Here is a 23,827-nt window from a genome sequence, read left to right on the forward strand (position 1 = left end):
CCAAACTCTTCATATAGCCTACTTAAATGTATAATGAAGCATTCAAAGTATACTTGTAGTTGCGTTTACTCTTTTTATTAACTAGCCAATAGAATATATTTTTACATAGTTCTGCATACAATCTTATAAATGTACATGTTAAAGTTTATATAGAAACAATATAATGTATTACATAAATAATTAACTGTAAATATGATGCTGTGTTCTCAGTTTTGGGATTTTTCCCACCACATACTCAGAAGTAACATTTAGTTTTGTGTTCTTCAAAGTTCACTTCAATAAACCAAAAAGTGGGCCAATTTAGTCCCAAGCATTGAATGGTATACTTACAAGTATACCTACATAAAGTATACCTAAACATATACTTACAATATACTTACTAGAGCAAAGTAGATTAGAATAGAATTTATTTAAAAAACATTTTTATTAAAAAAAATCTTTTTTGTAATGAAAGAAACTAATATGTTTGGACAATTTTATTTTTGTCCACAAAACTATTTCAGACATTTAAGCACAAGCCTTTAACCAGAAGTAAGGTTAGGTGAAGAGAATTATTTCACTCAAGTAACCCTAAACTTTTGAACAGTATATGGAGGAAGTGGGTTAACATTTTCTCAGAGTAGTTATGGTGCGACGTCCATTATCATGGGGTATTTAGAAGTGTGTGGGAACCATGAAAAATGACCAGATTTGCCCGGAGTTCCCCTGGTAACAGAATGCTGACAGCACATATTTGATGTGGAATTTTCATGGGAATCTCTAATTATATTGACAGTGAATTCATGTGACAGCAGTCGCAATTACACCGCGCTAATTAGCTTCTGCATTGTGATCAGTGTCAGTATAGAAAAATACTGCAGCCTGCAAGCGGAAAGACTGAGGACCCCTGAGATGTCTGCGAGTTAGTAAGACAAGCCTGTGTCCTGTCAATAGAACCGCCTCAGGGAAATTAATGAGCCAAGGACAATAGAGGGAACTTTAATGCAATTCACAATAACCATCGAAATATCACAATCACAAACCTAAATACACATACTCCACAAACACACAGTCTCCTACTTCTAAAACAGTGAATCATGGCCCAGAAGTGGGATGCTGTGAAGAGTTTGATTCCGCCCACAATGATCACTTACTCAACACTGTTTACTTTTTCGTCTCACATTTGAAACCCTTGGACAGCCCACTTAGAGCTGAATGTAGGTTTGTCCTGTCTATTTTTAGACAAAAAGCAGATTATCAGTGAATGAACTACTATCAGAAATCCACAGCAAACTATTCGGGTCAGGACTGCACCCCAAGGCCTAATAAAATTAGAAAATGATGAGGAATTATTGATTTTCTAAATATCGCCCTTCTCAAAGTTTATAGTGATTGAAGTGATAAAAAAATCAGGGTAATGACATGAAGGAGGCAATGGAACACATAAAAAGTTCAACCAAAGTCACAACTTTACAAATAACATGTTTGTCTGGACAAGAATATGATATTCTGCACATTTCTGATTTTTAATCACATAATTTGTTATTGTACAGTGCATTACTGTAAACACAAACTAAGGGACAAGTCAATAATTTTGTGAAGTAGACAATATAGAGCATAACTTGTTTTGAACCTGTACACCCTTAAATGAAGATGTTTTCAACTAAGTACCGCATTAAATGCAGAACTGCCCACAGGGTGCTGCTCTTAGCAGAACCAGCTCGAAATGACCCTCAGAGGCATAGAAATGTTTTCAAACTGCTTTCCTTTAAAGGGGTCATATGACACGGCTAAAACGAATATTATGGTTTGTTTTAGATGTAATGCAATGCGTATACATGATTTAAGGTTAAAAAACGCTGTATTTTCCACATACCGTGAATGTTTGTATCTCCTCTTTGCCCCGCCTCTCTGAAACGCGCAGATTTTTTACAAAGCTCATCGCTCTGAAAAGCGAGGTGTGCTATGATTGGCCAGTTAACCATTGCGTAGTGATTAGTCAAATACTGAAATGTGACGCCTCTTACCATATTTGGAACATCAGGTTCCAAAGCAATTGTACTGACAGGTACGCCCATTTTAATTGCGTATACATTTGGGCGGTCTTAGTCAAATCATACCACGAACTGACGTAGATTTGTTGGGGTGTGGTTACACGAGGCGTTTCAGGCAAATCTGGGTGAGCATTCGCTTTTAGATAGAATGCATCTTTTGTTCCCACACTTTCATTTTTGCAATTTTACGTGTCTAATACATTCATGGGCAACTTATAACACACCAAAGACACAGAAAAACACGTATTCGCACCATATGACCCCTTTAATAAATTAAGTCTTTAATACCAGTGAGGCTTTGAATAAAATTACATAGATTCTAGAATGTTGTTGAGGAAATGCATTCGGATGTAACAGAGTACGCGCCCTATTTTAAGGTGCCTACTCTGCTGCTGCGCGTCCTTCATAAGAAGAATGTATGAGTGCTGTGCATCCCCTATAGGCGCATATTTCTACAGAGCAACATAACACTCTTCTAATAAATCATCTTCAAACACATAAAACATGAACAAAAACACACATTTGTCATAATGAATACAAATGGCATGTAGGAAAAACATGATAGGCTAGATATCATTTGTTACATTAATGTTCATGAGATACACTGTAAAAAAATACATTTTGAAAAACGGTCAAAAACCATCGAATTACAAGAAAAACTGGAAAAGTGTACCTTTACAGGAAAAACTGCTATTTTACGGAATATTTCTGGCGCCCCGCCCAGCTTCCAGAAAATGTCCGTTTTTTAACAGGATTTTATATATTTACCATGTACATTTCAAATGTACAGTAGCATGCATACTATATATTCAATGTGTACTATGACTATACAGCAAGTGTAACATTTTTCAATTGTCTTTAACACATTCAGATGTGGGGCCCTATCGTATACACCCGGCGCAATGCTGCGCAAGGCACAGCGCAAGTTTCAACCCGACGCAGTTCTCATTTTCCCGTCCTGCGCCGCGTTGTTTAAATAGTAAATGCTCTCATTTGTGCGCCCATGGGCGTGCTGGTCTAAAAAAGAGGTGTGTTCAGGCATTGTTGGCGCGTTGCTATTTTGAGGAACTGAAAATAGTCTGCGCCATAGACCAACTCAAACCTGGTCTAAAGTCAATGGCGCACTATTTTTTTAGTTATTTAAAGAGCGCGTTGTTTGTGAGCGCACTGTGGGTAATCTGTGGAGTAATTGATGCATTTTTTTATGGTTCACATAAGCAAGTGATGAAGATGCTTGTGTTCTGTTTTTGAGAGATGTGCAAATAAATATTCAGGTGCATGTGCATGCATGTCTTAGTTTCTTAGAAAACATGATATTTTAAAGTTTAAAATTATTAAGTACAGTACATTCCCGTTCTATCAGTAACATTCAAAGGTCAAAAGCACAATTAGACAGTGATCTTTATATTCAGGCGATGAAATGGAACAGCTCATGCTGCACAAAGGGGTTTTTGTTGAGATCTTTATATGTCGCTAATAACAAATTGGATCATATTATGATCAAAAGTCATAATGTTTTATCTCTGTAGACAGCATCAGTTAAAGATACAATTACTCATTCAGTGGCCACTTATAAATAGGATTTAAAAAGTATATATAAAATACAAAATACTTTTTTTTAAATAAAAAATACCAATATTCATCTAAAAAGACTATTTTATTTATAAAAAATAAAAATATTGTTTTCTTTGAAAACATTAGTTATATTTAGTCTAGAGTTCATGTGTTGATCTGCACCTGTATTAACACCTGTAACTCTGGCCGTTCCACAGGAATGACATGTCAGGCCCGCAGCTCGTACCTGAACTCAGAAGTGCTTTGGGGAGAAAGATTCACCCCTGTGCTTTCATTGGAGGAGGGATTCTATGAAGTCGATTATGACACGTTCCACCACACCTACCCTGCACCGACCCCTTCCTGCTCAGCACAGGAGCTAGCGGAACTGGCAAAGAAAGGGGAAGCTATCCCACTGCCCCCTATTTCACCCCCAGCAACTTTGGTAGAACCCCAACGGCCAAAGGAAATGCCCAGCGTGGAGAACATAGAAGCAGAGGAGACTGTTAGCAACGGTGATGTGAACCAAATGGAATGTGGGCAGGAATGAGTATGAGCCTTTGCTGCCCCTGTGTGGATGGATTTGAAATATAGACATTATAGCACATCGCGGGAATATGCATCATTGACCTAAGGAAAAAAACTGACTGTGCTTGCTTCAGACACATCAACTCCACATGAATTGCTAAAAATCTATAGACCTTTAAGTCTTATTTGCCATTGACGCTATGCTGGTACTTTTAATAAAAACTGTTTTGAATGATAGTACAGAATCAGATTTTAGGTGTAAAATACCTCCTTTGGCATGCACTTAAATGCAATGGGCCTCATTCATGAAACATTCGTAAATATATGAGTAAATTCCCAGTAATTTATGAAGTTATGCAGCCCTTCCCGAAAACTTTCCTCAGGATTCACAAATACTTCGTAAACGTCCGATTTGATAGTAAAACGTGTGTATGTTAATGAATTCCAATCATACCTAAACAGGGCGCGCATGCACGCTCATTCACAATTAGCATAAACCCCGCCTATGGATTACAGCTACGCAAATCACGTATCTAGGAATGCCGGAATCCTCTGGACTTCATTCTCTGGTTTGGCTACATTATATTGCATAAATGCATAATATACTAATAGGCTATATGCTTACCAATAATTGATTCAATTAAACTGTGTCCACCAAAGCGTTTTTTGCCAGCTAAGATAATAATACCTGGTGCTCTTCTGAAAACGACCGCTGGTGGCGCTTGAGAACGCTGTGGAGGCACTGCGCGTTATTCCAGAGACGCGTTGGTTGCTGTGATTTAGAACAGTTAGCATCTCATTTTAAAGAATGTTACTTCATATGAAAATGCAGTAAGCATTAATCTTAACTTTGTTATTGTTGTGTATGATGGTTGGTCAGTGTAGTGTTTGTCCCGCCCCTTCTCCACTGTGATTGGACGGCTGTGTAAAAAGGACAGTGACGAGCTCTGCGTTTCACCCAAAGTTAAAAAGTGAAAAATTATAAAAGAAAGGGCAAAAGAACTCGTGAATATCATTATGATAGTGCATCAAAATGCAGTGTCATCCCTTCGTCTAAAAGAATACAGAACGTTACTGCGGTTTTAAGCACACGTGGTATAAGTGTCGTAACTAACATTTTGAAAATACGAACATTTTCATGAATCCGAAAATTTACGTTAGAATGACTTTACGAACGATTTACACAAAAATTTGTTCTGCTCGTGTTTCATGAATGAGACCCAATGTATAATTACATTATTTACAGCTTTATACTGTGTTTGCTTAACACACACACTACAGAATTTGCATCATTGCTTCTGTGGTTTATCAGTGTTATACATTCTTTTTAAAATTTTATTTATAGATTATAAGATTTATTGTATGAAATGGTGCTTATAGCTACACAGCAGCATTGTTTAACTTTGTTGAATGAAATAATTTTAATTACCTATGAATGGCATATTGAATACAGTATGCTTATTAAAGCACATTATCTGTGATACACAAGGGTTGGAGTCAAGGCAGAACCAGCTGTCTGTTTTAATGAATTGCAATAAAGAACACTGAGATTTAGAATTCTTGTGAATTCTCTGTTTATGGTGAAAATACTGTGCCAACATGTGCTTAACGGTGATCTCTAGTACAATGGAAATATGTTGTAATGTGGTCTGAGATTGTAAGCTGAGACCCAAAAACAGTGATTATGTTAGATCTGAAGAACAAGGCTCCAACTCTGGTTCACATTTATAGAGCATCTGTTCTGTAAATGGCAAAATATCAAGTCTGGATTTTCAGTATAAACCAACAGTGACATCTTCTGTTTACGACATCATAACACACATTAACTGGGAAATAATGTTTCTTTACTGACGTATGTCATATACTCACAAGTTTGATTTTAATTTTCAATAAAAAATTGCACATTGTAATCATTGCAAAATGTTTTCATTTGCACAAATAAGAGTGTATAAAACATTGTGTTGCTTGGCTAATGTTGTCATCTTGCATCTAAACATTCGTGCTTCTGTTTGTAAAACATCACTGTTGTTGAAAGCTGTCATTTTTGCTCTTTTAACATCATTTTTAATAAAGTTAATTTTTTTTACAAAATGTGAATAATACTTAAATACTTAATTTGATATTGTGAGGTGAATGGAAGGAAATTGATGAAAACAAGTGCTAAAACTTAAAATACCATAAACTGCATAGATCTAACATTATACAGAAAGAGAGATTAAAAAATGCAAATTTGTAAAAGAAAACAAGTAGACTCAGGAGAAAAACTTTGTTGGTTTCTTCACAATGTTACTCTAATGATTTAACGGATGCTTTTATCCATTAGATGCACTAAAATTATATTAAGGCAACAAACATACCATGGTGTAATTGGTTATCTTGTATGTAATTTAGCATTTTTGTAATTTTATATTTTTTATGTGAACACTTACATATAAAACCAAAGAAATTGGTTAACATTAAAATAGCCTAATTATCCATTTAAATCTATCCTATTGGAGTCATTGGGTTTCAAATCATTGCACACTGGCACATGTGCATTACAGCATTAGTGAGTGAAACGTCAAAAAATGGAAATAAGATTGTATAATACTTCGTAAACGTCAGATTTGATATTAAAATGTGTGTATGTTAATGAATTCCAATCACTCGTAAAGGGGGCGCGCATGCACACTGATCTAAAATTTTTAAAAAATCTAAAAATCTAAATCTAAAATTCACAATTAGCATAATCCCCGCCTATGAATTACTGATACGCAAATTACGTATCTATGAATGCTGTACAAGCCTCTGGACTCCATTCTCATTTTGGCTACATTTAATTGAATAAATGCAGACTAACGCCGGTGTTCTGCCAATTTATGCTACCCATAAATTTGTGCTACCCTCGTGTTGTGATTGGGTTGGGGGAGGGGTTATTTAGGTGTAAGGGTTGGGTTGGGGGAGGGGTTAGTCCTGTTTTGTATGGAGGTAGAAAAATTTGATAGGGATGCATAAATTGGCAGAACACCGGCTTCACACAGCACGTAAGCAGAGCGTGAGCAGCACGTAGGCAGAGCAGGAGCAGCGCGTCGCCATTTTCCTTGTAGGCCTACACGTGCAGCGTTAGCAGCACTCAGCTAAACCACGGCTTTTGTATTTTGTGGGTCATATAAAACTTTCCGTTTTTCCACCTCCACAATGAGACGCGTGTCATCCATGTCGCTACCTGTTTGCACGTGCTGTTGCGTGATGTCAGCGTGACATCACTTCTTCTATCATATATAGTTTAATACTTGCTTTTGAGGTTAAGCAAACGGGGAATAACCAATTAAGAAATGTAATGTGATCATCACTGCGCGTCTATGGTCAAATGTAACTTTTAGTGTAAATTCATGTGTATTTTACCTTACAGAAAAGACACACGAAATTAACATGTGCAAAAAACACATGTGATCACATGTGAAATGTGTGTTTTTGGAACATTTTGGTGTGAATTCCATGTGAATTCCCACGTGAAACCCATGGGATAACATGTAAAAACCCATGGGATAACATATGCGACATGTCTCCACATGAGATCACATGTTCTTCACGTCACCACATGTTGCGCATGTCGTCCCATGGGTTTTTACATGTTATCCCATGGGTTTCACGTGGGAATTCACATGGAATTCACACCAAAATGTTCCAAAAACACACATTTCACATGTGATCACACGTGTTTTTTGCACATGTTAAACACATGTTGTATACATGTGATCACATGCGAAAAACATGTGAAATTCATGTGTCTTTTCTGTAAGGGTTGGCCAGAATCAGTTCACTGTCGCTTTAATTGAGCATGAGCAGCGCAGCAAAAATAGACTCGGCTCCGAAATGATCGCTGCACTGCTGCTTACACGCCGCTTCTGCTCCGCGAGCACGCACTGCTTACACGTGCTGTATGAATGCTCTCATCTGTTAACATTTGCGCCGAAAAAAATACGCGTTTCTCACGCTCTGCTTACGCGTGCTGTGTGAAGCCGGCGGCCGTATTCAGACCTGACTTCTTTTTTGAAGCTGCCAACGTCTGTTTTACATTATAATCCTATGGAGTAAAGACACGAGCGCTTTTTTAAACGCCACCGCCGGCGTCTTTTTTTGCAGCTCCGAGCGCCTTTTTAAGTTGAAAAAAGTTCAACTTTTCTGAAGAAAACGCCCTACGTCAAGCATCGTTTTTGACAGCTGACCAATGACAAGCGAGTAGCGAGACCTGTCGTTTCCATAACAACTATGGGATTACTTTTGTGTCAATAAAAATGAACGCAAATTTAAAAAAACGAACAAAAATATACAATGAGAAAGAAGAAAAAACACTTTGATAATGAAAACAATAAACTCAATTGCAAGAATGTGACATGATTTTCAAATAAACTGCTATTTTTCTTAACAATTTTCTAAATTTCGTTTTTGCAAATAATAGTTTTGAATTCGCTGCTAGATTTTTCATTTGCGCTTTTCGAGTTTTCGTTTACGCTTCTCAAGTTTTCGTTCGCCTCTCTGGCACAAATCTCACGTGTAGGCAGGGCTGCGTTCAGCCCCGACAAAACGTTGCAAATGGTTTTTTAAACGGAAACGGTGGTGCGGTTGAACACCCTGTTGTGATGACGCAGGAGTTGAACTATGGCAGCTGAGAAGGCCATTTTTGAGTTCTTTTTGAAGAATTTTCCTAGCCTGGTGAAATCGGTATAAATACGTGTTGAATACTGCAAAATACATCTCTTCTAATATCTTCAGTTGTCGCGTATACCGAGCTGCAGCAGACACATTTAAATGACTTTACTTGGACCCATTGTGCGAGCTGTCTCTTTAACACCGCGTGGGTTATATACCTGTTGCTGCTGATTGGGCTGACATTCTTGACACACCCACCAAACAAGAGAAAACGCATCTCAAACCCTGTTGCACACCGTTGCAAACCATTTCCAGGAAACGTGTTGTTCAACCCGGAAACCGTAGCAAAACGTTGCGCACCGGTTTGAGCTTGAACATGCCCCAGGACTTATGGCCGCTTTACGCTGATTGGCTAGTGAGTTTTTGATTGATAGCTCCCTGACAAGTAAGTCGATACTGAAGACAGTACAGTGCAACGAATTTTAGAGAACGATCTGCATGCTGTTATCTTTATTGTTTGTACTTAAAACTACTTTTTTATTTAGTTAGTATATTAGTAATTGGTATTTGAAGTTGGTAAGTCATGCGTGGTGTGGATCCAAGCGTCTTCCTCATCATCGTCCTCCTCACCCTCAGGTAAATTAATGTAATTCAGATAATAAAGAAAATCGCTAAAAGTTTTATTCCTGTACAGTAGCAATTCTGTCTTTACTTAGCTCGTTCATTGTGTGCTTTATATTTTTTGTCAGGTATTATTTTATGGACTATTAAGATTATTTTCTTAAAAAGGAACAAACAACTTGCATTATAACATCCAATAAAGACACATTACAGATTATTGGGTTGTGAGAAATGAACATGCTAAATGAAAACATTGCTGCATAGTTACTGTGTACAGCAGTGTTGGGTAAGTTACTCTGAAAAAGTAATTAATTACTAGTTACTAATTACATATTCAACAGTGTAATTAGATTACTGTACAAATTACTCTCTTCAAAAAGTATTTAGTTACTTATTACTAATTACTTTCTATATCCTACATCAACCTTGATTAGTTAAGTGATTGAAGGATAGACATGAAACGGCTTATTTAATTCATTCAAATAAATAATATTAAACTACATAAAGTAGTATTATTAACTGACCAAAGTATTACAAATGTGAGAATTATACATTAAAGCAAGGATTTTAAAGTTAGACTTTGAATTTTGATGTCAATTCCACTATTGCACACACATATATTACACAAAGGATTTAGTTTAATTACATCAGAAGTAACTGTAATTAAATTACAGAAAAATAAGAGTAATCCCTTACTTTACTTTTTCAAGGGAAAAGTAATTAAATTACAGTAACTAATTACTTAGTAACTGGTTACACCCAACACTGGTGTACAGAGATTAAAACTTTTAGCGATTTTATTATCTCGGTTACATAAATGTACCTGAGGGTGACTTGTGTCCAGCTGAGGAGGAGGATGACGATGTCGCTCTTGCATACAGTCTCCTTTTAAAGAATTAAGTCCACTTATAAGTCAAGTAATGTATCTTTCTTTTTAAACTCATTGTGAATGTACAGTATTATACCCCTTTCTTTACATTCACAGAAAGTACACCTCATAAAACAGTACCAATACATTCAAATGACAAAAATAATAATATTAACTTCTCTATTGTTGTGTTGTACAAGTATGATGGTTGGTCAATGTAGTGCTTGTCCCGCCTCGCCTCGCCTCTCCTCTACTGTGATTGGACGGCTGTGTAAAAAGGTACAGTGAAGAGCTCCGAGTTTTACCCAAAGTTAAAGAGTAAAAAATGAAACAAGAAGGGTAAAGAAACTCGTGAAATATCATCATGATACACAGTGCACAGTTTGTCTAAAAGAATACAGAACGTTTGAATGTTTTACGCACCATTCACACGTGATAGGAAGCAGGTGTACATTTATTTCGTACCAACTACATTTTGAAAATACGAACACTTTCATGAATCCGAAAATTTACGTCAGAACGACTTAACAAAAAATCGTTCTCCGCGTGATTCATGAATGAGGAACAAATATTCCTTATAATGACCATATAATTCCCGTTAATAAGATATTCATGGACATTGCACAGAAGAAAAAGGGGTGGGTTTGTTCGGTGCTTTTTGATTGTAGTTGCGTATTCCTCCGCTAGATGTCGGTAAAACGAGCAAGCGCCACTTTTTGCAATGCATTATGGGAAAGCACGTTTGACGCACATGTGGCCATCTGATCTTCTTGCTCCGCAAGACCAGAAGAAAAACGGTTGAACTTTATCGGCCGCAGTTGTTTAAATAGTCAAAGAGAGGATTTGCCATATTTAAAAGGCTAAAATGAAACCAGGTAGGTGACTTGCATGCATTTAAAATTAGAGTCACTATGTAGCATCGCGTGATTAAACAAACTGTTATTAATGTAACGTTAGCTTTGCATGCCAACCAGTTAGCCGCGCGCGCTAAGTTTTAATATACGAATTTGACTTCCAATAAATGTCACGACAGTGTTGCCAACCTGTTTATTTATATTTAACCGTGAATTTAAGGGGAAGAAATTACGTAGTGATTAACTTTACTTGTGAGTAGCATGCGCGTACAATCGAGGGTTTTGCGCACGCGGGTCTGAGGCTCCCACATGGCTTTCAACGATAAGACCGTTCGTGTTTGATAAAACTCGTTTGGTTTATATACTTAGATTCTCATAATAAATAATATTCATTATTCTGTTAATATATTTGGTTATGCTTCGTTTGAAAAATATAAAAGGCTTTTAATGGTTAAGTTTACATACATTTTTGGGGGAACACATGGGTTTGGGTAATGGAGTCGTCTGTTCCACCGTGTTAAGTTAATGTCAACAAGCTGGTAACGTTCCATGTTTTAGTTTACTGCGGATAACGTGTAACCAATATATTAAACTCGAATGTACTAATGAATTAAAATATACGTATTTCTGGACACCGGCTGTTGAGGTTATGTTTGAATTGGTTTAAGCGTGTAATATCTAATTGTACTGTTCCATATGATGTTTTAAAATGTTTTCACTCTTCTCAATTTAAAGAAACAATGTTTGTTTCTTTTTGTCAGGATTCAGCCCAAGAGGGGGAGGCAGAGGAGGATTTGGTGGAGACCGAGGCGGAAGGGGAGGGTTTGGAGGAGACAGAGGTGGAAGGGGAGGATTTAGAGGAGGCAGAGGTGGTGGTAAGCAAGATTTCTGTCTTCAGTTTTAATACTCGAATTTTCTAACACATCTTATCTAAAGTCTTTTCTTCAAATAATAATGCAGCCGTAAAGAATTTCCCCATGGAATGAAATACTCTTGCTGTGTTAACCAATGTTAAAGGGATAGTTCACCCATAAATGAAAATTCTGTCATCATTTACTCACCCTTATGTAATTTCATACCTGTATAAATGACTTCGTTCCGATGAACACGGATAAAGATATTTGGAAGAATGCTAGTAATTTTCAGTTCTGGTACATCATTGACTACCATAGTAGGAAGACTTAAATGGTTGTCAAAGAAATTTATACAGGTTTGAAACAACCTTAGGTTGACTAAATGATGACAGATTTTTCAGTTTTGGATGACCATAAACTGTGTGCTGGACAATGTGAAACTAAATAATTTAAACTAGACGTTAAACACATCTTTGCTGTTTGGTAAAGGTGGAGGGTTCAGATCCCCTGGTGGTGAAGGTGGGTTCCGTGGGCGAGGTGGCCGTGGCATGCCGAGGGGTCGTGGAGGACGAGGTGGCGGAGGCTTCAGAGGGGGCATTCGAGTGACAGTAGAGCCCCACAGACATGAAGGTGAGATCTTTGTTGTAATTGATCCTTCGCAAGCAGTTTGATTGACTGGCGATCTGACCAATCATAACGCCGATATTATGTGCCCCTGTGACTGACTGGCGTTTTGTCTGACTAACAAACCTGACGTAGTAGAAATCGTAATATGAAAAAGTAGCTTTTTAATTATTGTAATGGTAAACAGAGAGATATATACCCAGCTTTAATGTATGTTCGCAGTATAACGATAAACGATAACTAAGTTATCACTTTTCAAAATCATTGTAAATGGAGAATAGTGGAGTTCACATCACAACTATACCAGTACAGACACTATATTGTTGGATTCATTCATGTACGATTTACAGACGGATAGTGGTGCAATGGATCACAAAACTCACGGTTTGGATCATTTTACGGATTTTGGGCCACGGATTGGATCATTTTTCGGATCAGCTAATGTAAATGCTTATAGTTTATTATTGTATATTATAATAATAATAATAACTTTAATAACTGTTTGCAATCAACAAAATGCTCAAAAATAGGGGCGCTAATATAAGGGGTTAAAGAATTTTATAACAATGAAGGTGTGAAAGTATCCTGAAGAAACAGATTATTTAACATTATGTTCTAGGCTATGTCATACGGTATGCATACAATATGTATGACAATGTTTAACAAATAAATATGATATAAACATGCAATTAGAGTATTATTATTTGACTCTACAATGAATAAACTTAGTTAATCTGTGAATAACATGCTTTACAGTTTAAGTTAAGATATACGCGAGAATGCTCTTTAATATCGTACTCATCCAGATAATGGAGAGAGACAGCGCGTGCATGCTAAAACTATCTGATGAATAAACTTAGTTAATCCGCAGGTCAAATGCGTTCCGAACCGTAGAGCACGATCCATACGGATCATCTGTGAAAAAAGTGGTGTTTTAAGGCGGAATGAAATGCTTATTGACATATTACATGTATGAGCAAGATAGCCAGATATGCTTTGCGTCCCTGTGATGTGATCAGTGCACCTTCAGAGAGCAGCATTTGCAGTGACATTTAAAAGAAAAGACGTTTTCAGCAATGAAGTTGTCAAGCAACAGCTGAACTGTGTTTGTTGTATTTAACACAAAAAAAGTTTAAGACACTGATGGACTGCTATTCCTTTCTGTACTGAACTAATTATTAAAAGTTTACTTTCTTTTTCACAAAGAAGGATCATGGCCGATCGTAGTTACTCTCTCTGTAACATTGTCATTACTACAAATTTTGGAGTTAATATAAACACTTAATACACCACATTTACAAAATCAGAATTTGCGAAGGCTAAATTCTGGATTTTACATGTTGCATGAACGTGTTAAATTAAATTCCATTAAAATATCGCAGGTGTGTTCATCTGTCGCGGTAAAGAGGATGCTTTGGTTACCAAGAACATGGTGATTGGGGAGTCTGTGTATGGAGAGAAAAGAATCAGTGTTGAGGTGAGCTTATTATGACCGTAACATTTTTGTTTGGGTATTATTTCTAGAAAGAGCTATAATTATGTAATGCATGCGTTTTTCAAGGAAGGGGAAACGAAGATTGAGTACAGAGCATGGAATCCTTTCCGGTCGAAGCTGGCTGCAGCTATATTAGGAGGTATAGACCAGATCCACATCAAACCTGGAGCAAAGGTCATGTACCTCGGAGCTGCATCAGGAACTACTGTATCCCACGTTTCTGATATTGTTGGACCGGTAAGTTTATTTGTAGAGTTATAGGCCCGGTTTCACAGACAAGGCTTAAGGCTAGTCCCAGATTGAATGAATGATTGACCTGTTTTAACTGGATATAACTTGCCCTGTAATATCTTAAAGTGGCCGCAACTCAGACAGTTTCTGCATATCTCATGTTAGTCACAGTGTATCGAGCACAGAAATACTAAGTCATATGTTCAACTCGTTTTTGACAAGTTGACCATGTTAAGCATGAGAAGATGGCACGTTTAACATTGTAAATAAGTCAGATTGCATGAAACACCATTGCACATCCCCTTAAAAATATATCAGTGCCATTGTTTTGTCTCAAGATGCACACCAGAAATGTACTCTTCTAAGGCATTTTTATAAAAGCGCCATAAATATCTTAATTCAACTGAGGCTTGAGCTAAGCTGTGTCTGTGAAACTGGGCCATAGAGTTTTAGCACATTTAATAACAATTCTTCATGTTTAATTGTTTGTGGGTCCATAATGGCTTGTAAATGTGTAAAAACCTTTGCACAGTTTGTTTTGTGTTTGGGCGGCACAGTATGTCGAAATTAAAAATGGCTATAATTTGCAGTGAAATCTTCAAATTTGTTTTTGTGTACATTGTGTCTTGACAAATGTATTTCTTTATAGGATGGATTGGTGTATGCTGTAGAATTCTCCCACAGATCAGGCAGAGACTTGTTAAATGTGGCCAAAAAGAGAACCAACATTATTCCCATCATTGAAGATGCAAGACACCCACACAAGTACCGCATGCTTGTTGGTAAGTTCTCTTGATGTGAGCGTGTTTATCATTTAATAAATAAATGGATTGGATATTAAATCACAGCTCTGCTCCTTAAGGTATGGTGGATGTCATCTTTGCTGATGTTGCTCAGCCTGACCAAACAAGAATCGTTGCCCTCAATGCACACAACTTCTTGAAGAATGGAGGCCATTTTGTCATTTCCATCAAAGTAAGATGACTATAAATTGCTTTCTAAAACAAAACGGGTTAGTTTACAAGCTTAGTTGCAATTTGTAATTGTTTGTGCATTTATGACTTGAATGTTTTGAGGTTATTGTGGCATGTCTTGGAACCTTGGTTAGCCAATGTTTAGTTACAATTTTTTTCCCCCCTAAATTCCTTCCTCAGGCAAACTGCATTGATTCTACAGCTGCTCCAGAGGCAGTGTTTGCTTCAGAGGTTAAGAAGATGAGCTCAGAGAACATGAAGCCTCAGGAACAGTTGACACTCGAGCCATATGAGAGAGATCATGCGGTTGTTGTAGGAATCTACAGGTAAGTCCTGATAGGTTACTTTGTTTAGGTTAAGTTATATTTGCCTATATGTTTTATAGTTTTAGAAATTTTCAAAAATATCCCTCATGGTATTGTTTTTTCAGACCTCCACCAAAACAGAAGAAATGAGGGGTCATGCTGAAAATCTTCCATTATTCTTCACGTCCTCCTTTATTCAACTTCTGCCACTAGGTGGCGCCACCATTTGGAGACGCAACAACACAAACTCTATGTAAATGACCCATTGAATTGTTTCGGCTGGAAAAGCCACCAGCTGTATTGGATTGATACAAGAGCAATTATGAAGAGCAGCTCTGCTACCAGCTTTTTCTTTTTTGTTTGAAAGTCCTCTGTCAATATACTGTACTGAGAGGGGAATATTGTTTTTGGCCTTCAACAATTGAATACTAGATGTGTTATGCTAATTAAATTGAAAAATGTTCTTAATGTTAAGCAACTCAAAACTATGAAGCCTAGAATATGTAAGCGGTTTACTTTCAAGTCTAGGTGTTAAGTAAAACATGACATTTTGTAATGGTTAATGTTGAACAAGTTATGATTTGTGGCTTCCCCAAATGTTAATCAGACAAAAGGTTCTTATTGCATTGTAAGAATACTGTTTGTCAAATGAAAATGTAATTTGTGGAAATTTACGTTTGTTGCCGTTTTGTTTGAGTATTTTATAGTAAACATTTTAAACGACTTGACTGGCATGCCAATATCTGTGGAACATTTACAAAGTTTGCATTTGTGAAGACTTTAACTTGTATTTTACAAAAAAGAAAACATTTGGTTGCACAGTAAGAAAAAAAGTACAGCGAAGGGTGAGGCAACATAGACGTGTTGAGACTTTAGTGTATTGTTTGATAATGTGGGGAGGAAACGGTCGGTTAAGTCATTTGGCTGTTGTGGTAAATAACAAATGAGGTAGATTAAACCTGTCTGTGGGTTCTGTAATGAAAATGTTTGGTAGCTTGCTCACTCAAAATTAAGTTTACCGGACGATTCTAGGGGGTCTGCAGAAAATATCGTGAGAAATAAAAAGAAACGGCAAACATTTTAAGTTTACTGAACATTACCGTTTCATTTAGAATCAGAAAGGGCTTTATTGCCAAGTGTGCTTGGACCCACAAGGAATTTGTCTTAGTGACAGAAGCTTCCGCTAGTGCACATACAGGTTAAAAAAGTGACAAGGCACAGCTAACAAAACATAAAAAATAAATATGTGAGAGACTTATTAGGCAAATGGTAATGTTGAACAATCATGAGTTATGATTTGTTCATATTTATAAGTGTTTATCTCTGCTTTCTTGCTACATGCATACTTTGCAGAATTGCTTATTTTTTATCTTATCGTTTTTCCTCACTACAGTTCCGTTATTTCACTTACTGGGCTATGTTAAGTAGTCTTTGCAAAGATGTAATGAAAATTGCTACAGTACAAATAAATACATTTTGAATCGATTTTTTACAGATTTATACATCCAACATTATTCTTATTTTAGCCAGTTATATATATATATATATATATATATATATATATATACAATATCACTTATTTATTTTACACAGTTTAAATGTTTCTTACAAAAAAAATTCTATACAAAAATGTATATAGATGAATATGTGTTTTAGGAAGGGGGTCCACACGAAAGATTTATCATATGATGTTAAAATATAATTTTTATGTTAAAATAGAAATTCTCTCCAGGTTGTCTTTCGAACGGGAGGTGACTACAAAGGGGACTCTTTAATCATAAGTCAAAATGTTATGCAATGGTAAAACCCGTTCTAGGAACCAATGTTGTGTTTTTGCGCACGCTGGGACCAAATAAACGGTTGCACAATGGAGAGCAGGATGGACAGCACAAATGTCAGAAGAACTAAAGAGGAGAAAAAATGGCTTCGTAGGCAATTTAAAGCCAGTCACACATTACTCAAACATGAGGGCATAAGTACAGTATCGCGTCCCACAAAGGTACCTGTTCAGCGTATTTTAAAGAAGCGGGATGTTGCATCACCCACAGATGAATTGCACTGTCACTTCATGATTGTTTCTGGTGTGCATGTATTTAGGTTATACTAAAGTTATAAAGTTCACTAAGAACATTGACACGTTGCAAATAAAATCAACAACTTAAACTTATCTTTGATTTGTTTTTCAGTAAAATAGATATAATCAGTTTGCTTCTAGAAGTCCACTTTCAAAATAATGCAACAAAATTAGGTAAAGGGTGATAACCAGTTGACACCAGTAATATCGTATTAAATACAAAATTATTAAATTACTATTAAATAGAAAAACAAACCAACACAAACTTTAAGAACCATTGGCCATAAGATAAAAGCATTCCTGTAGTCATCAGGTCACCCTTGTACCTGTTTTTGTCAAATGATGAAAAATATGAAGTTCATAGCTATGTATGAATGTCTCATAAAGGTAATCATGCTTATAAATGTCTGTTATATATCTCTTGCAGCATCTGGTGGTCTTTAATGGGGGTTTGGGAAATGGAGTGAGCAGGGAGTCGCTGCTGGAGGTTCTTAAAGAGGGAGGTAACGTCGAGTCGCTTCTCACACCCCCTACTAAACCATATGCATTTGTGACATATTCATCAACTCAAGCAAGCCAGAATGCTTTCACACTTCTCAGCGGACGATCACTGATGTATTCGGATCAAAGTGTCACACTTTATTTCAGCTATGTTGAGAGAGGTACGTTGGACCTGTATGTTCTTTTTCAAACTATTGTGTTATTTATTGTCTGGGATTATTTACTGTGGGAATTGATCTGGGGCCCGTTTCAGAAAGGAGGTTTAGTGGAAACTCTGAGTATATTAACCCTGAAATGAGGGAAACTCTGGGTTTTCCGTTTCAGAATGTGAGGTATGTCAAACCTGAGAAAGCGGGGTAACTCAAGCCCGTTTCTAAAGGAGAGGTATCTTATACTCAGAGTCAGTAACCATAGTAACTTACTCTGTGAACCTAACCTGGTCGGGAGCAGGTTTTCTTTGGTAAACCCAGAGTTTATTTCGATCTCCTCCCCCTTTTAAAGCGCAAGTGGTGTAACTCATCCATTCATTCATTAATACAGTCATTCATGGCACACATTTTGATTACACAGAGACCATCTCAGTGACTTATACTGTATGTCATATGTGCTTTTATAGAGGATTCATGAAGAGGCTGCATTAATTCATTGGAATGTACTTTGATTTCAGGAGAGCACCGAGTGGAATTTTGTCATTTCCCTGTGCATTTTTATTAAAACTGTACCGTTTTTCTTTACAGTGAATTAGATGTATCAAAATATATCTCATCCATCCTTACACATAAATAAAGTGCATGAATAAAGAAATGAATAAATACAGACATACATGCAGAAATGAAGCGAAAAGGTAATAAACAAGTAAATTTGACATGCAGCCATTCCAAGTGAAATCTGTTCAGAGCAGGATTCGAACCGGCGATCAGTCTAACTTTGCACGAGAGTCTGACGCCCTACAGGTGTCCTATACACCATGACGTCTTACTTGCGTAACTAGAGCACTCATGGCGAGTGAGAACATACGTTTTTTTTATTATTTCTGTTGTTTCATTCATTTAATGATTAATTTATTTGTTTATTGGTATCAATTTATTAATTTAAACTTAAGTAATTTTCAGGACATCAGTAAATCGAGCGGAAAGTGTGCCTCACTCTCATGTGCTTTCTGCCGCCATGTTGCTTTTTTGGTGCTGTTGCCATGGTGAATCGTGCTATCTTCGCTCAATTGATGATGGCTTTTTAAATCAATGGTGCACGCGCATAACCTAGAGTGAACTTACTCAGAGTGGATTGAACTAATTGAAATCACCTGTTCTGAAACCGAAAACTCAGAGTTGCGATTCTCTGAGTAAATCAACTCAGAGTTCACATTTTAACTCGGTGTTGGTTGAACCTCCTTATTGAAACAGGCCCCTGAAGGGCCCCAACCTACAGCCTTGTTTGGGGACCGAGACTAAAGTGTGTCTAATGTTTTCATTATTTTGTCAGTGGACAGTGACAGGACTGTGTCTTGTGCTTTGCCCCCTGGACTATCTGTTTTGGAGGATTTTGTGTCTGTAGAGGAGGAGCTACAATTGCTAAAGGCTGTTGATTGGACGTTGGATACTGATGATATCACAGGTTAGAGATATTTGGTATTCTTATATATTTGGAGATTTTCTATAAGAATATATTTATTGAACGCAGTATTAGTAACATTCAGTTGCATTTTCTTATAGTTTTGTTTTTGTGTTTTAGTGCATAAAGCTTTAAAACACAGAAGAGTGAAGCATTATGGATACGAATTTCGCTACGATAATAATAACGTTGACAAGGACAAGCCATTGCCTGGTGGTAAGTTAAAAATGTTTAAAAAAAATCATGAAGGGGTGTATGGATATTTTCTTGAGTTAAATTATTAAGTAAATTTTACATTTTTCCAAATAATTCTTTTTGCCCCTTTTATCTTTCCAAGGCAAAAAAAGATGATTTCAACCAAGTGCAACAGTTTTGAGATATCAATGGTTTTATCATTAATTGTATGGGACAATTTAGTGGATTATTAAAATCCCTGACCAAAAAAAAGAGCAAACTGGTGGTTTATGTTCTTTATGTTGCTAAATAACTGTAATCTATAAACAATTGAATAGACATCTGTCATTTCAGGTCTGCCGGTGGAATGTGACGCTTTACTTCAAAGATGTTTGACTGACGGCCACATAAGTGTCCTCCCAGACCAGCTCACTGTAAACCAATACCGAAGTGGACAAGGTAGTGCATGATGTATTTATAAAGCTAAAGGGAAATGAATGTCTGTTATAGATGTAAATGTTATTGTTTGTTACAGGAATTCCACCCCATGTGGACACTCACTCAGCATTTGAGGACCCTATCCTCTCTTTGAGTCTTGGAGCAAAGGTATGAATGAGTGAAGCACTCTTTGGATTAAAAAACTGAAAAGTTATTTTTAAAATATGAGAGAGTCCATGTAATATAGCAGTGGTGCAGAGGGTAGCTGCTCCTGACATGACATGAGTTGTTGGCTCATGAGATCTGGGTCCAAGTCCAGTCCAAGACACGTCCTGATCCCGTTCCCTGTGCTCTCCCAAATTTTTCTGTTTGGGTCATTCCACTGAATGGCTAACACACTGAATCTAATAACACACATATTTTACTATTCAAAATGTGTAGTGGGCAAACTCTGGGAACTATTTTACTTTATTACATGATTTTTAAATGGAAGATAGGTGCATTTTTAACTGAACTGAAAGTAACAGGACTGTATTTATAGCATTGAATGAACAAATACATGAAATATAGCCGCAATGCAAAGGATATGTTAGTGTAGCACTACAGGTAGCAGAGTAAAAACCTGGGAAGACACCACTACAAATGTGTAATTGATCTAAAATATTATGGATAATTGAAGCGTAAATAACATATTGAATAAAAACATTTTAACCCATTATATTTCATGGTAAGATACATTGATAAAGAGTGCTGTTTTTCAGTGTTCTAGGTTGTTTTTATTCATGTTTTACATTTTAAATTTGCGCTTAGTTTAATATGCAGGACACATTGTCTAGTAATACAATGTATTTAATATTAGTATTTAATATAATATTTAAAGATAATATTTATGCATTTTTATACATATAATGGCCTGGTTACAGAAATGTCAGATTCGGTGTAATGGTCTGTTTACCTCTACTGTCTTATACATGCTTATTTGCTTATGTTTGCCTAGTTGTTCCTTATTAATGCTTATTTTTCATAATTTTGATCAATGGGTTAGTTTAACATGAATCTGTGTTTTGCCACAGAAGACCTGTATTGAAAAACAAACATATAACAATAGGAAAATATCAAGACATTAAAATGAAAAAGTAAGAGTAGAGATAAAATGATGCATTATTTTATGAATAATGTAATATTATGAAGATACAAATTTGAAGTAAGCTATAGTATAAAGGAATATAAATTTACATAAATACTTCCCTGAGTTACATAGGGTTATTAATTTAACATGAATCATAGCAAGAAGCAGAAGAAGATTTATTATTTTATAATATAATATTAATCAAATATTGATTATTGATAGTTCTTGTTAGCATCTATCTTGATTTTTTTCCTTTTGTGAAACAAAGATAAGGACGGTAAATGAACTTAACCAATATCTCTGTTCAACATCTAATCATATGTCACCTCTCCACCTTCTTTTAGACAGTTATGGACTTTAAACACCCCGATGGGCGCTCTGTCTCTGTGGTACTGCCAGAACGCAGTCTACTGGTGATGAAAGGAGAGAGCCGCTATCTGTGGACTCACGGGTGAGAAAAAGGAGAATAAATAAAATCTTAAATCATACAAAAGATTCCATCAAATGCTTTGCTGCATATAGTTTTTGTAGGGTGCTGAAACAGATAGATGAGATGCAACATAGCAATAGCTATGATTTGTTACTTAAATATTTTGTCACAAAAATAAATCCTCCTTTCTATTAAATGTTGTAGGATTGTAACATAAGTGAAGATTAAATGACATTTGAATGTTTCATGTTAGCATAACTCCTAGGAAATTTGATGTGGTGCCGGTTTCAGAGGATGGAGGGTCAGGGTTCTTGACTTCTGATTTGAGTAATCTGACCCTGAATCGCCGTGGCACCAGGACATCACTAACCTTCAGAAAAATTCGGCATACACCATGTAACTGTGGTGAGTCCATTTACTACTTGCTTTTATGCTTTATGAGTTTAACATCAGAAGAACTATGGATGTATTCAAGATGCACGTTTACAAGAAATTGTTTTCTGTTGTAGTCTATCCATCTGTATGTGATAGCCAGCAGCCACCCGCCCCACCCACAATGCCTGTTGTTGAAGCTGACGCATGCTGTTTGGAAGCACAGTATGTTCACCAGGTCTACGAAGAGATTTCTTCTCACTTCAGCAGCACACGACATTCACCATGGCCCCAGGTGCGAGACTTCCTGCTGTCCCTGCCACCTGGTGCAATTCTGGTGGATATTGGATGCGGCAATGGCAAATACCTTGGGATCAACCCTGAGGTGATGGCGGTGAGTCCAATAATAACACAGTACATCACAACAGACTTTTCCAGAAAGTTGCGGATTTGTCTTTAGGGTGGAGTCAACAGTTTTCAAATACTGTGATGATTTTTATTTTCTCTGAAGCGTTCAAAGCTCCTCAGATTTCTCTCATCTCTCTATCTGTAGGTGGGCTGTGACCGCAGTGCTAATCTGGTGCAGATCTGCGTCGAGCAAGGTTATGAGGCATTTGTGTCAGATGCTCTGTCTGTTCCCCTACACAGTGGCTGCTGCGATGCCTGCATCTCTATTGCGGTCATTCACCATTTTTCTACAAAGGTGATCATACTTATGTTGCGAAATATTCTAATACAGAACAACCATTGGCCACATATGAACCCCATTCAATTAGCCTTTTCTGTTTTTTTAGGAGAGAAGACAGTCTGCTATTAGAGAGTTGATCCGGCTGTTAAAAGTGGGAGGAAGAGCACTGATCTATGTTTGGGCCATGGAGCAGGAATACAACAAACAAAAATCTAAATATCTAAAAGAAAACAAGTACAAAGAAAATGCTGTGCCTACATCATGCATGAAGACAACTGAAGAAAATAACACTAACCAACAGGAGGAGCACATTAGTTCAGACATTAGAAACACAGAGGACGGTTCTGGGGATGTTACAGCACGCAGAATACACGTCCATACGAATCGCACAACTTTCCTTTCCCAAGATCTCCTGGTGCCATGGCACTTAAAGGGTAATAAGGACAAAAACAAAGAGGCTGCGAGTTGTAGTACAGAGGTCCCTGTGGAGCAAACAAGCCAGGGGACTGTATTTCACCGTTATTATCATGTGTTCCAGCAGGGTGAGCTGGAGGAACTGTGTGTGTCGGGTGTAAAAGTGCTCAGGAGCTACCACGATCAGGGTAACTGGTGTGTGGAGCTGGAAAAAACGAATGATACTTCTTCAAAAATTGATATTGCAATGGAAAAATAAAGTATTTTATTATGAGTAAATATTATAAAATAAAGAACAATTATTATCAATTTGGAATGTATTTTAAGTCATGCAAGTAAGTTATTAATAGACAGACTGTATAAGGGTTTTAAAAACTTTATAAATTCTTAATGACAATAATGATGCATCTTTGCTAGTTTTAA

General features: G+C 36.8%; 3 protein-coding genes across 7 annotated transcripts in view; all 3 read left to right on the plus strand.

The window, feature by feature from the left end:
* kcnj21 (potassium inwardly rectifying channel subfamily J member 21) overlaps positions 1-6,149 on the plus strand; it is a 32,460-nt gene extending 26,311 nt beyond the window's left edge. For all 4 annotated transcript variants that reach the window (XM_057340409.1, XM_057340406.1, XM_057340408.1 and 1 more), the window contains one exon: positions 3,806-6,149. In XM_057340409.1, the coding sequence (XP_057196392.1) occupies positions 3,806-4,137 (332 nt within the window). In that variant the 3' untranslated portion in view covers positions 4,138-6,149. The remainder of the gene's footprint in view (positions 1-3,805) is intronic.
* A 4,816-nt stretch (positions 6,150-10,965) lies between these two features.
* Positions 10,966-16,297, plus strand: fbl (fibrillarin). Its single transcript, XM_057340527.1, has 9 exons — positions 10,966-11,111; positions 11,852-11,965; positions 12,434-12,574; positions 13,951-14,045; positions 14,130-14,300; positions 14,944-15,076; positions 15,157-15,269; positions 15,449-15,594; positions 15,699-16,297. The coding sequence occupies exons 1-9, from the start codon at positions 11,102-11,104 to the stop codon at positions 15,721-15,723; spliced, it is 948 nt and encodes a 315-aa protein (XP_057196510.1). The 5' UTR covers positions 10,966-11,101; the 3' UTR covers positions 15,724-16,297.
* A 1,118-nt stretch (positions 16,298-17,415) lies between these two features.
* Positions 17,416-23,713, plus strand: alkbh8 (alkB homolog 8, tRNA methyltransferase). 2 transcript variants are annotated; one of them, XM_057340525.1, is made up of 11 exons: positions 17,416-17,572; positions 18,075-18,309; positions 19,631-19,762; positions 19,880-19,975; positions 20,288-20,392; positions 20,469-20,539; positions 21,845-21,951; positions 22,184-22,335; positions 22,440-22,696; positions 22,856-23,005; positions 23,097-23,713. In XM_057340525.1, exons 1-11 carry the CDS (start codon positions 17,441-17,443, stop codon positions 23,661-23,663), a joined length of 2,004 nt encoding a protein of 667 aa, XP_057196508.1. In that variant the 5' UTR covers positions 17,416-17,440; the 3' UTR covers positions 23,664-23,713. The 2 variants fall into 2 exon arrangements, with proteins under 2 accessions (XP_057196508.1, XP_057196509.1); XM_057340526.1 differs by having other exon boundaries at positions 22,196-22,335.
* The last annotated feature ends 114 nt before the right edge of the window (positions 23,714-23,827 follow it).

This window comes from Triplophysa rosa, linkage group LG8, assembly GCF_024868665.1.
Source record: "Triplophysa rosa linkage group LG8, Trosa_1v2, whole genome shotgun sequence".
Classification (NCBI taxonomy): Eukaryota; Metazoa; Chordata; class Actinopteri; order Cypriniformes; family Nemacheilidae; genus Triplophysa; species Triplophysa rosa.

What these genes read in the sequence shown, in the direction of transcription:
- fbl (XM_057340527.1), top strand. An exon ending in TTTCTGATATTGTTGGACCG is followed by an intron (nt 14,301 to 14,943) that starts GTAAGTTTATTT and finishes ATTTCTTTATAG; the next exon opens with GATGGATTGGTGTATGCTGT. An exon ending in CAAGTACCGCATGCTTGTTG is followed by an intron (nt 15,077 to 15,156) that starts GTAAGTTCTCTT and finishes CTGCTCCTTAAG; the next exon opens with GTATGGTGGATGTCATCTTT.
- alkbh8 (XM_057340525.1), top strand. Translation starts at nt 17,441, where the DNA reads ATGGAGAGCAGGATGGACAGCACAAATGTCAGAAGAACTAAAGAGGAG. An exon ending in GCATACACCATGTAACTGTG is followed by an intron (nt 22,336 to 22,439) that starts GTGAGTCCATTT and finishes TTTCTGTTGTAG; the next exon opens with TCTATCCATCTGTATGTGAT. An exon ending in TCAACCCTGAGGTGATGGCG is followed by an intron (nt 22,697 to 22,855) that starts GTGAGTCCAATA and finishes CTCTATCTGTAG; the next exon opens with GTGGGCTGTGACCGCAGTGC.